At 40.9% G+C, this 13,079-nt stretch overlaps 1 protein-coding gene across 1 annotated transcript in view; it reads right to left on the bottom strand.

Annotated features, from left to right (window-relative positions):
- IGFL4 (IGF like family member 4) overlaps window positions 1–8,128 on the bottom strand; it is a 36,491-nt gene extending 28,363 nt beyond the window's left edge. The window contains exon 1 of the mRNA XM_073016268.1: window positions 7,570–8,128. Within this exon, the coding sequence (XP_072872369.1) occupies window positions 7,570–7,622 (53 nt within the window). The 5' untranslated portion in view covers window positions 7,623–8,128. The remainder of the gene's footprint in view (window positions 1–7,569) is intronic.
- Between the last annotated feature and the right edge of the window lie 4,951 nt (window positions 8,129–13,079).

Below are 13,079 nucleotides of genomic sequence, written 5' to 3'. Positions count from 1 at the left end.
CCGCGCCTGGCCTGGTTGCCCATTTTTATGGTTATTTCTTGATTATAAGAGAAACAAGGTGTACTAGTCTGTTCTCATGCTGCTAATAAAGACACACTCGAGACTGGGTAATTGAAAAAGGAAAGAGGTTTAATTGACTCACAGTTTCACCTGGTTGAGGAAGCCTCACAATCATGGCAGAAGGCAAGGAGGAGCAAAGCCACATCTTACATGGTAGCAGGCAAAGAGAGAGCTTGTGCAAGAGAACTCTCATTTATAAAACCATCAGATCTCATGAGATTTATTCACTACCATGAGAACAGCACGGGAAAGACCCGTCCCCATAATTTAACTACCTCCCACCGCATCCCTCCCATGACAGGTGGGAACTATGGGAACAACAATTCAAGATGAGATTTGGGTGGGGACCCACCCAAACCATATTATTCTGCCCCCAACCCCTCCCAAATTTCATGTTCTCACATTTTAAAACCAATCGTACTTTCCCAACAGTCCCCCAAATTCTTAACTAATTTCAGCATTAACTTAAAAGTCCATAGTCCAAAGTCTCATTTAAGACAAGGCAAGTTCCGGCCGGGCGCGGTGGCTCAAGCCTGTAATCCCAGCACTTTGGGAGGCCGAGACGGGTGGATCACGAGGTCAGAAGATCAAGACCATCCTGGCTAACATGGTGAAACCCCGTCTCTACTAAAAAATACAAAAAACTAGCCGGGCGAGGTGGTGGGCGCCTGTAGTCCCAGCTACTCGGGAGGCGGAGGCAGGAAAATGGCATAAACCTGGGAGGCGGAGCTTGCAGTGAGCTGAGATCCGGCCACTGCACTCCAGCCTGGGTGACAGAGCGAGACTCCGTCTCAAAAAAAAAAAAAAAAAAAAAAAAAAAAAAAAAGACAAGGCAAGTTCCTTTCACCTAGGAGCCTGTAAAATCAAAAGCAAGTTAGTTACTTTCTAGATACAATGGGGGTACAGGTATCGGGTAAATACACCCATTCCAAATATGAGAGATTGGCCAAGATGAAGGGGCTACAGGCCCCATGCAAGTTAGAAATCCAGCAGGGCAGCCAAATCTTAAAGCTCTGAAATTATCTCCTTGGACACCATTTCTCACATCCAAGTCATGCTGCAAGAGGTGGGTTCCCATGGTCTTGGGCAGCTCTGCCTCTGTGGTTTTGTGGCTGCTTTCACTCCTGGTATTGAGTGTCTCTGGCTCTTCCAGGTGCACAGTGGAAGCTGTTGGTGGATCTACCATTCTGGGGTCTGGAGGATGGTGGCCCTCTCCTCACAGCCCCACTTGGGAGTGCCTCACTGGGGACTCTGTGTGGGGTTTCAAGCCAACATTTCCATTCTTCATTGCCCTAGCAAAGGTTCTCCATGAGGGGCTTTTTCCTGAAGCAAACTTCTGACTGGACATCCAGGCGTTTCTATACATCCTCTGAAATCTAGGCAGAGGTTCTCAAACCTCAGTTCTTGACCTCTGTGCACCCTCAGACTCAACACCATGTGGATGCTGCCAAAGCTTGGAACTTGTACCCTTTGAAGCTGAGGCCCTAGCTGTACCTTGGCCCCTTTTAGCCATGGCTAGAGCAGCTGGGATGCAGGGTGTCAAGTCCCTAGGCTACACACAGCCAAATCATATCACAAGGGGTGGATTATTCATGAATTTTCCAGGAAGAGTGGGCAATTCCCAGAACTGGGGGTTCCTCCCTGTTTTAGACCACATAGGGTAGTTTTCTGATGTTGCTATGGCATTTGTAAACTGTTATGGTGCTGGTGGGAGTGTCTTTTAGCATCATAATGCACTATGATTAGTATATAATAAGCAGTGAGGACAACCAGAAACCACTTTTGTTGCCATCTTGGTTTTGGCTGGCTTTTTTACTGCAACCTGTTTTATCGGCAAGGTCTTTATAAGCTGTATCTTGTTCTGAACTCCTACCTCATTCTGTGAGTTAAAATGCCTTAACCATCTGGGAATGCAACCCAGTAGTTCTCAGCCTTATTTTACCCAGCCCCTATTCAAGGTGGAGTTGTTCTGATTCAAATGTCTCTAACATTTCCCCCCTCCCTTTTACAAGGCAACCCTTAATCCTAAGGGTCGTAGAAGGATGAAGATCCATATTCTGTAACTTCTTCAGACTGAATAGGAGCAATGATATTCCTGCCTAACTGTTGGGGTCTCTTGTATTCAGGGTAGAGAGGAATTCAGAAAGCATAGGCATGGTGAGGGTCACTTATAACTCCGAGTTGTGACAAAAGGTGGTATCTGTCTTTTTTGTTTATTCTGAGCTGCAACCAGAGATCACTGGTTGGTTCACAGGAATAAGCAGTCAGTCTAAATTGCAGAAAAAATAATCCCTCAAAAACAACTGATGAGATTAGAATCTAATAACAGGTGTACCATAGTTCTTGAAACATAATTTTTCTCTCTCCAGTCTTCCATTTTTTACTATATAAACATTACACACAACACATGTAAATACACAGACAGACAGAAGAAGATCCAGTAGTTGTAAGACTGCTCATTTGCCAGTTTGTTAACTGGATTACTGGCAGGGTGGAGCCCTTGGAGGAATAGGGCCAGGAAAGCATGCAGTTTCTACAGCCTAAAAAGCAGGCACAGCTGGAAGGCAAAAATAGATCCCCAAAAATTAAGGGTCTCATTTTTATACCGGTTCCTGGATCCCCCAAAAAAGAAATGCTATGGAACAAGACAGTGCAATAATTTTACCACACATTTAATTGCTAGGAAGCCCGAAGCCAATCAACCCATTCTGTGATAACCCATCCCACATGGGAGTCTTATGTCTGAGTTGGGGGAAAGGGCATTTCCAACTTTTTAGGTGGTCAAGAGCATGCTTTTCTGATCCAAAAAAGCAAAGAACCATATATTCCCGAACAAGTGCCATTAGTTATTTACCAAAGTATATTTCCTATTTAGTTATTGCACACCAAAGCGCTCTCATAATTCAAAGTAATTTCTGATGCTCCCCCAAATCAAAACCATCACATAACACAATGCAAAACAGAACACAGTCTTCGATTTTGAGAGGAATCTATCCACTTTTAATTCCTAGGGTTTCCATGAGGAAAACAGAGGTTTTTCCCAAAACGTGGTCTGTAGCACTTCCTGTTTTCCCCAAGGAGTTCCATGATGTTAGAACTTGAATAAGCTGATGTTTAACCATAGTGCTCTTAAAAAATCATTTAAAATCTCTTATTACCCAACTTTAGCCAGGCCAAACTGCCAAGGCTGAGTCTAAATATCCAAGTGTTCACTTTGTGACTTTTCTTTCAGATGTTGCCCTTTTTTTTTTTTTTGAGATGGAGTTTTACTCTTGTTGCCCAGGCTGAAGTGCAATGGAGTGATCTCGGCCCATTGCAACTTCCGCCTCCTGAGTTCAAGCCATTCTCCTGCCTCAGCCTCCTTAGTAGCTGGGATTACAGGCATGCGCCACCATGCCCAGCTAATTTTGTATTTTTAGTAGAGACAGGGTTTCTCTATGTTGGTCAGGCTGGTCTTGAACTCCTGACCTCAGGTGATCTGTCCACCTCGGCCTCAGGTGATCCGTCCACCCTTAGTCAGGGTTCTCTACAGGGACAGAACTAATAGGATACACACACACACACACACACACACATCTTATTTTTTGAGGCACAAAATGGGAATTTATTATAAGGATAATGAAGTGTTTCAAGGAATGAATGGAGGCCTCAGGAATGGACTGGAACCAGAAAATGGAAAGCTATAGGGAGTACTGTTTTTTTAAATTATACTTTAAGTTCTTGGGTACATGTGAGGTTTGTTACATATGTATACCTGTGCCATGTTGGTGTGGTGCACCCATTAACTCATCATTTACATTAGGTATATCTCCTAATGCTATCCCTCCCCACTCCCCCCACCCCACAACAGGTCCCGGTGTGTGATGTTCCCCTTCCTGTGTCCAAGTGATCTCATTGTTCAATTCCCACCTATGAGTGAGAACATGCGGTGTTTGGTTTTTTGTCCTTGCGATAGTTTGCTGAGAATGATGGCTTCCAGCTGCATCCATGTCCCTACAAAGGACATGAACTCATCCTTTTTTATGGCTGCATAGTATTCCATGGTATATATGTGCCCCATATTCTTAATCCAGTCTATCATTGATGGACATTTAGGTTGGTTCCAAGTCTTTGCTATTGTGAATAGTGCTGCAATAAACTTACATGTGCATGTGTCTTTATAGCAGCATGATTTATAATCCTTTGGGTATATACCCAGTAATGGGATGGCTGGGTCAAATGGTATTTCTAGTTCTAGATCCTTGAGGAATCGCCACACTGTCTTCCACAATGGTTGAACTGGTTTACAGTCCCACAAACAGTGTAAAAGTGTTCCTATTTTTTCCACATCCTCTCCAGCACCTGTTGTTTCCTGACTTTTTAATGTATATATCTTATTATTGTGGGACCTTGTGATCGTGTGAGTTAATGCTACTTAATAAACTCCCATATATGTATATGTATACTTATTTATTATAATGATTATAATTAATGTATGTATATCTAATATGTATATATGTGTATGTATATATACACATATGGGAATTTAATAAGTAGTATTAACTCACACGATCACAAGGCCCCACAATAGGCCGCCTGCAAGCTGAGGAGCAAGGAAGCCACTCTGAGTCCCAAAGCTGAAGAACTTCGAGTCTGATGTTTGAGAACTTGGAGTCCGATGTCTGAGGGCAGGAAGCATCCAGCACGGGAGAAAGATGTAGGCTGGGAGGCTAAGACAGCCTAGCCTTTTCACGTTTTTCTGTCTGCTTTATATTCTAGCCAAGCTGGCAGCTGATGAGATGGTGCCCATGCAGATTAATGTTGGGTCTGCCTTTCCCGACCCACTGACCCAAATGTTAATCTTCTTTGGCAACACGCTCACAGGCACACCTAGCATCAATACTTTGCATCCTTCAATCCAAGCGAGCTGACAATCAGTATTAACCATTACAGAAGCCAATCTCCACATGCAAGTATTCCAAGAAGATGATGAAAATCATGTCCCTGACATGAAAATCAAGGCACTTTCACCACATTCTACTGGTCAAGGAAGTCATTAAGGTAAGCCCAGATTGAAGAGGAAGGGATTCAATTCCACCTTTCAATGGGAAGAACAGAAAGAATTCGTGGCTACCTTAAACCTATCACTTAAATAGAGTTTCCAATAGTTTAAAGAATAATTGATTTTTTAGAACAGCATTAGGTTTACAGAAAAATTAAGAAGCTAGTATAAAAAGCTTCCAAATACCTTGAAACCAGCTTCCCCTATTTTTAACTTCTTACATTAGTATATTTATTATAATTAATGAAAGGATATTGATACCCCGTTAGTAACTAAAGTCCATAGTTTATTTAGGTTTTCTTCATTTTCACCAGATGTCCTCTTTCTGTTCCAGAATCCTATTCAGGACACATTGCATTTAGTTGTCCCGTCTCTTTAGCCTCCTCTTGACTGTGACAGTTTCTCAGATTTTTCCTTGTTTTTGATGACCTTCACAGTTATGAGCAGTACTGGTAAGGAACTTGCTTATTTTCCGGCACAAGTTGCTTCAGATCCTTACCAGGGTCTGAAGGGCACTGGTAAGGTTGTAGAATATCCCTATTGGAATTTGTGTGATTTTTCCCCCTAATGATTAGACTGACACTATTGGTTTTGGGGAGCAAGATAACAGAGATAAAGTACCATTTCTATCACATCCTATCAAGGAGATACTGTCAACCTGATTCATCACTGATGATTATGACACTGATTACCTGGCTAATGTGGTATTTTTCTCCAGTGTAAAGTTACTCTTTTTCTCCCCTTTCCACATTGAACTCTTTGGAACCAGGTCATTATTTGCAGCCTGCATTTTAAAAAGTGAGGAGTTGGGCTTTCCTTCCTTGATGGTGCTGTATTTATATACATTACTTGGAATTCTTCTGTATTGGAGATTTGTCTCTTCTCCTCACTTATTTATTCAATCATTTATTTATACCAGTAGGAACTCATGAATATTTATTTTAAACTTTGGGTTTATCTTTTTTTTTTTTTTTGAGACGGAGTCTGCTCTGTCGCCCAGGCTGGAGTGCAGTGGTGCAACCTCAGCTCACTGCAAGCTCTGCCTCCTGGCTTCACGTCATTCTCCTGCCTCAGCCTCCCCAGTAGCTGGGACTATAGTCGCCAGCCACCGCACCCGGCTAATTTTTTTTTTTTTTGTATTTTTAGTAGAGATGGGGTTTCACCATGTTGGCTAGGATGGTCTCAATCTCTTGACCTCGTGATCTGCCCGCCTCGGCCTCACAAAATGCTGGGATTACAGGAGTGAGCCACCGCGCCCGGCCAACTTTGGGTTTATCTTAGTCCATTCCTGCTGCTATAACAAAATACCTTAGACTGGGTAATTTATAAACAACAAAAACTTATTTCTCACAGTTTCTGAAAGTTTGAAAGTCCAAACTTTCAAACACCTGCAGATTCAGTGTTTGGTGAGGGCTGCTCTCTGCTTCAAAGATGACATCTTCTCCCTGTGTCTTCACATGGCAGAAAGGGGAAACAAGAATGGACTTTCTCAAGCACTTTTATAAGGGCACTAATCCTACTCATGAGGGAGGAGCCTTCATAACCTAATCACCTCCTACAAACCTACCTCTTACTACTGTTGCATTGAGGATTAAGTTTCAGTGTGAATCTTTGAGGGACACAAAAATTCAGACCACAGTTGGGTCATAACCCAATACCACCGAATTCATTTCTTGCTCAAATTGTTCCAGCTTTGGCCACTGCGAGCTCTTCTGTTGGCCTTTGTGCCCCTTTGACATATTGTGATCAATGCAGGGTTTTATCATTATTGTAATTGTTATTTTCAGCACTTCCTTATTTTCTGGCACAAGATGTTCCAGATTCATCATGTGTATTTTCTGTCCCAGATCTAGAATATGCCATTTCTCCAAGGACTGTGCAGTCCCTTTTTACACCTCTTTCCTTTTATTCTGTGGTTCTAGTTCTTCCCTGATCCTCATAAAAGTTTTGGTCAAATTGTATACATTTTCCGGGTTAGTTTTATTTAATAAATATAAATAAAATCGTATACAAATGTATACAATTTGTATATGTGTATGAATAGATGTATTTATGTATTTATATATGTATTAATACATATATTTATATGTAAAATATATAAATTATATATAATTATATATAAATTATAATTATATATAAACATAATATATAAATTATATGTTATATATATTATTTATATAAATAATTTGTAATAAATAGAAATAATAAATATCCTGGTGTTGTCAACTTTAAATGCCCAGAAATATGTAAAAGTGAAAACAAAACTCTTGATTTAAAGATACGTTTCACTCTACCTTTCCTGGCTGCCCGGCACTTCCACCTATGCATCTTCCCTGTTTACTGACCTAGTTTCTGTTCTTCTGGTGCTGGAAGCACAGAGAGCGGTGAGAGAGGGCGATAAGCTTCTCCTTGATTCCTAACATTATTGTGATTAGCCATGAACTTTGCAAATAGGTAAAGCGGCTTACCTCAAAGGCCGCTTTTGGCTTCTCCAGAGACACAAATGCTGAGGATCTCTCATCTGAGCATCCCTCGACGAGGGCTATTGCGTCTTGATTCCATCTGGGTAGTTACAGGCCTCATCCACCATGAAAAGTTTCCAACCCAGAGTCAGGCTGCAGCTGAGCTGACGGGCGTGGTGCCGACTTCGGTGCAGCTAAAGCTGAGGAGCCCTGGGCATTCACCGGGGTGCTGGCGTTTCTAAATCGCGGGCTGTGACCTGCAGAGTCGGGTGCCGGCTGACAGCAGAGGCGGACTTGCGAGACCAGAACTCCTGCGTGTGACTTGGAATCTCAGTCGCGCTATGGGGGTGCAGGTTGGCTCAAATCCCCATGGAAGATGCACCTGTGACCTGCCCACGCTGCAAAACCAGGTGCGATGCCGAGGGCACGACTCACCGGGCTCCATTTTCACCGCGGGGAACTTAGACCGCCTGACATTGAAAGAGACGGCCATGGGGACTGGAGGTAGCTCCGGGGCAGCCAAGAGAAACCAGAGTGGAGGATCCCGGTACCATTCAGGAAGCGAACCTAGCCGCAAACTCAGGAGCGTTCCAAGTGTCCAGAGCGTCTGGTAGCCGCAATAGCCAGTCATCAGTGACACCCTCAAGAAAGCAATAGCGGCAGAAACAAGGCGGTTACCTACACCGCCGCTCCGGTGCGCCCCCGCGCGAGCTCTGCTGGACGCGACCGCGCTAGCTCCGCACTGGAGGCTCCCGCGGGAGCTCTGCACTGCGGAGTCCGCTGCTGTCGTCTCTGAGCAGTCTCCTATTGCCGCCTAGGGAGGAATACCGGGATAGCGGCTGGAGTACCGTGTCTCAGGATAGTTGTTTTGAGAGCCTCTAAAAGTCATACAGTGCTATATTGGGTGCACGCTAAACGTGCCTTTGACACTGTGATTAAATCATATAACCCATATGAAAAGTGATTGGAAAAGACAACCCCCAGAATGGAGAGAATGTTTGCAAATCATATTTCTGATAAGAGACGAATATCCAGAATATATAAAGGACTCCTAAATTCAACAACAGGAACAAACAACTTATTTAAGAGACAGGAGAAGGACTTGAATAGACATGTCTCTAAATAAAATACACAAATGGCCAATAATTACATGAAAAGATGCTCAACATCACTGATTACCAGGGAAATGCAAATCAAAATAACATGGAGATAGTACTTCACTCTAACTAGAATGGCTATTAACAACAAAAAAAAAAAAAAAAAAAAGGAGAAATTAACAGGTGTTGGTAAACATATGGAGATACTGAAACCCTTGTGCATTGCTGGTGGTAATGTAAAATAGTTCAGCTGCTGTGGAAAACAATGGTAGTTCCTCAAAACGGTAAATATAGAATTAATATATGACCCGGCAATCCCAGTCGTAGGTATATACTCCACACCATTGAAATAGGGACTCAAACAGGTATTGACATCAATGCTTATATCAGCATTATTTATAGTAGCCGAAAGATGGAAATAACCCAAGTGTCCATCGACAGATGAATGAATAAACAAAATGTGGTATTTTGATACAGTGGCGCTGACTACTAACCCCTTCTCTGCTAGAAGTTAACATCGGATGGTCTTCTCCCAAATTTTTTTTTTTTTTTGAGATGTTGTCTTGCTCTGCTGCCCAGGCTAGAGTGCAGTGGCTCGATCTCAGCTCACTCCAACCTCCACCTCCTGGGTTCAAGCAATTCTCCTGCCTCAGCCTCCTGAGTTGCTGGGACTACAGGCATATGCCATCACACCTGACTAAGTTTTGTATTTTTAGTAGAAATGGGGTTTCAGCATGTTGGCCAGGCTGGTCTTGAACTCCTGACCTCATGATCCACTGATCTCGACCTCCCAAAGTGTTGGGATTATAGGTGTGAGCCACCGCACCCGGCCTTCTTAATTTCCCTCCTCCTCTTTCTTTCTTTTTCCTCCTCCTCTTCCTTCCCCTCCTCCTCCTTCTTTTAAAGTTTTAAATTGAGGTTCAATTCACTTACAGTAAACTGTTACCCATTTAAGTGTACATTTTGGCAAATTTGACTCATTCACCCATGAATCACCACAATCATGGAAAACATTTCTATCACCCCCAAAATGTTCTTTGTCCAAATTCTAGTTAAATCTCCCAATCCCTCCCACCTCAGGTAGCCATTAGTCCATTTTCTGTCACCATAGATGAAATTTTTTTGTTTTCTAGAATTGCATATAAATGGAGTGATATGTATGTAGTCTTTTGTGTCTGGTTTCTTTCACTCAGTGTTTCACTATAATGTTTTTAAGATTCATTCATGTCATTGCATGCATTCGTAGTTCTTTTTATAGTTGATGTGTAGTAGTCTGTTGTATAGATATATGACAATCTACTTATTCAGTCACCTGCTGATGGACTTTTGGGTTGTGTCCCATCTTTGGATATTATGAACAAAGACTTGTGTACAATAATAAATTGTACACTTGTTTATAATAAATTGGCAAACTGTTTCCCAATGTGGTTGTCCCAATTTACATTCCAACCAGTAATTCTAGTTATGTGCAGCAGAATCCCATGTTAGTTTTAATACATTTTTATTTTTAATTGACAAATAATAATTGAACACATTCGTGGGGTACATAGTGATGTTTCAATACATGTAAGTACCTGGTGATCAGATCAGGGTAACTGGCATATCCATCATCTCAAACATTTATCATTTCTTTGTGTTGGAAACATTTCAGTATCCTCTTTCTACCTATTTGAAACTACATAATATAACTGTTAACTATAGTCATTCTACGGTGTTATAGAATACTAGAATTTATTCCTCCTACCAAGCTGTATTTGTATTCTTTAAAAATCTCTCTCTATCCCTCTTTCTCCCTAGCCTTCCCAGCCTCTAGTAACCACTGGTCCACTTTTCACTTTTATGAGATCAGCATTTTTCAGCTTCCACATATGAGTGAGAAGACACAGTGTTTAACAGTTCCTGGCTCTATTCACTTAACATAATGTCCTTCAGTTCCATTTATGTTGCTGCAAATGACAAGATTGCATTCTTTCTTATGCTGAATATTATTTCACTTGTATATATAACACATTTTCTTTTACATTCATGTGTTGTTGGACACCGAGATTAATTCCATATCTTAGCTCTTGTGAATAGTGCTGTAATAAACATGGGGTGCATATGTCTATCTAATATGATTTCCTTTTTTAAAAAATAAACGCCCAGTAGCAGGATTGCTGGATCACATGCTAGTTCCATTTGTATTTTATTGAGGGACCTCCATACTATCCTTTCTAGTGGCTGTACTGGCATTCCTGCCAACAGTATATAACATTCCTGCCAACAGCATATAAGAGTTCCTCCCCCACTTTTTTTTTCGCGGGGTGGGGAGGAGACAGGGTCTCACTCTGTGGCCCAGGCTGGAGTGCAGTAGAGTGATCTCCGCTCACTGCAACCTTTGCCTCCCAGGTTCAAGCGATTCTCCTGTCTCAGCCTCCCAAGTAGCAGGCACCCATCACTATGCCTGGTAAACTTTTTTTTTTTTTTTTTTAGTAGAGATGTGGTTTTGCCATATGGCCTAGTCTGGTCTCAAACTCCTGACCTCAGGTGATCCACCTCCTTCGGCCTCCCAAAGTGTTGGGATTACAGGCGTGAGCCACCGCACCCGGCCAGAGTTCTCCCTTTTCTGCATTTTTGCCAGCCTTTATTATTTTCTTTTTATCTTTTTGATAATAGCCCTCTTAACTCAGGTGAGATGATGCCTCTTTGTGGTTTTTATTTACATTTCCCTGATTAGTGGTGTTGAGTACTTTTTATATTTGTTGATTATTTGTGTGTATTCTTTTGAAAAATGTCTATTCAGATTATCTGCCCATTTTAAAATCCAATTTTGTTTTTGCTATTGAGATTTTTGCGTTCTTGTATATTCTGGATATTAATCCCCTGTTGGATGAGTAGTTTGCGAATATTTTCTCCCATTCTTCCCATTCTGTAAGTTGTCTCTTCAATTCGCTGATTGTTTCCTTTGCTGTACAGAAGGTTTTTTTAGGTATATATAGTCAGATTTGTTTATTTTTAATTTTGTTGGTTGGGCTTTTGAGGTCTTATTCATAAAATCTTTTCTCAGACCAATGTCCTGAAGTGTTTTCCTCATATATTTTTTTTCACCTAGTAGTTTTATCATTTTGGGTCCTACATTTAGATTTTTGGTCCATTCTGAGTTGATTTTTGATGTGATGAGAGGTGGGGATGTAGTTTCTTTATTCTGTATATGGATATCCAGTATTCTCAGCACCATTTATTGAAGAGACTGTCCTTTACCTCTTGAGTGTTCTTGACATCTTTGTCAAAAGTCAGTTGGCTGTAGACACGTGGATTAATTTCTGGATTTTTCTATTCTTCTCCATTGGTCTATGTGTCTGTTTTTATGCCAATATCATGCTGATTTGGTTACTACAGCTTTGTAGTATATTTTGCGGTCTGGTAGTGTGATGCCTCCAGCTTTGTTCTTGTTGTTCAGGATTGCTCTAGTTATTTTGGGGCCTTTTTTGGCTTCATTCAAAGTTTAGGAATTTTTTTTTCTATTTCTGTGAAGAATGTCATTGTTATTTTGGGATTGCACTGAATCTGTAGGTTGTTTTGGATAGTATGGTCATTTTACTTTTTAAATGGTTTTATTTTATGTGCAAATAATGAACAGATGTTGTACCCATAAATTCTACTTCCCCAAAACAGGTTTTCTTTAAAAGAAAACCACATAATAACTTTTAAAAGGGACTGGGATTCCTCTGCTTCTAGATCATTGATAGGCTAGAAAAACAAAGTTTCTTCTACCAGGAATCTCAAGTTAGAACTGAGTATTCTCCAAAGTGGAACTTCTAGAGTGTAGTGTCATTTCAGGCAAAGATTATTCAGTTCTCATCCCCAACATCCACAACTACCTATCAGAAGGCTTAAACTAGGTCAAAACAGTCCAGCATAATTAGGCTTCATCAAACAATGTCACTATGCTCATCTAAGATGCAAATAAACCAAAACAGGAAATACTAAAATCAGAATAATATTTGACACTGTCATACAAATTGTTAGTTACTTGTTGTATCCCCCTTCTATAACATTAATAAAGAGAATATTTTACTGCAAAAAATATTTTATTTTATACATCACTAGCCATGAATTTTTGCCATTCGTTATTATACAAATGCTGCCTCGTGCCATTATCCAAATGACATAACCATTTTACGTCCACAATTCACTTCTATAGTTATAAGTGGAATTTTCATGATTTACATAAGTACATCTATCAGTGAAGATTTAACACTGAGATGCAATCTAACATCCATAGTATCTGAAGTTTTGCAGATGGCAATGTAGCAAAGATATATTTTAATCACTTTTCATTTAAGTGACCTTATGTAAAAAATAAATGAATAATTTAACAGTTCTAAGTCTCCAAAGGGCACGTTCAAATGTACATAAAAGAAATGGTTACAGAGATTT

The sequence above is a fragment of the Chlorocebus sabaeus genome, chromosome 6 (assembly GCF_047675955.1).
Source record: "Chlorocebus sabaeus isolate Y175 chromosome 6, mChlSab1.0.hap1, whole genome shotgun sequence".
In the NCBI taxonomy this organism is placed as follows: Eukaryota; Metazoa; Chordata; class Mammalia; order Primates; family Cercopithecidae; genus Chlorocebus; species Chlorocebus sabaeus.
Note: the sequence above shows the minus strand (reverse complement) of the source record. Positions and strands in the feature narration are given on the sequence as shown.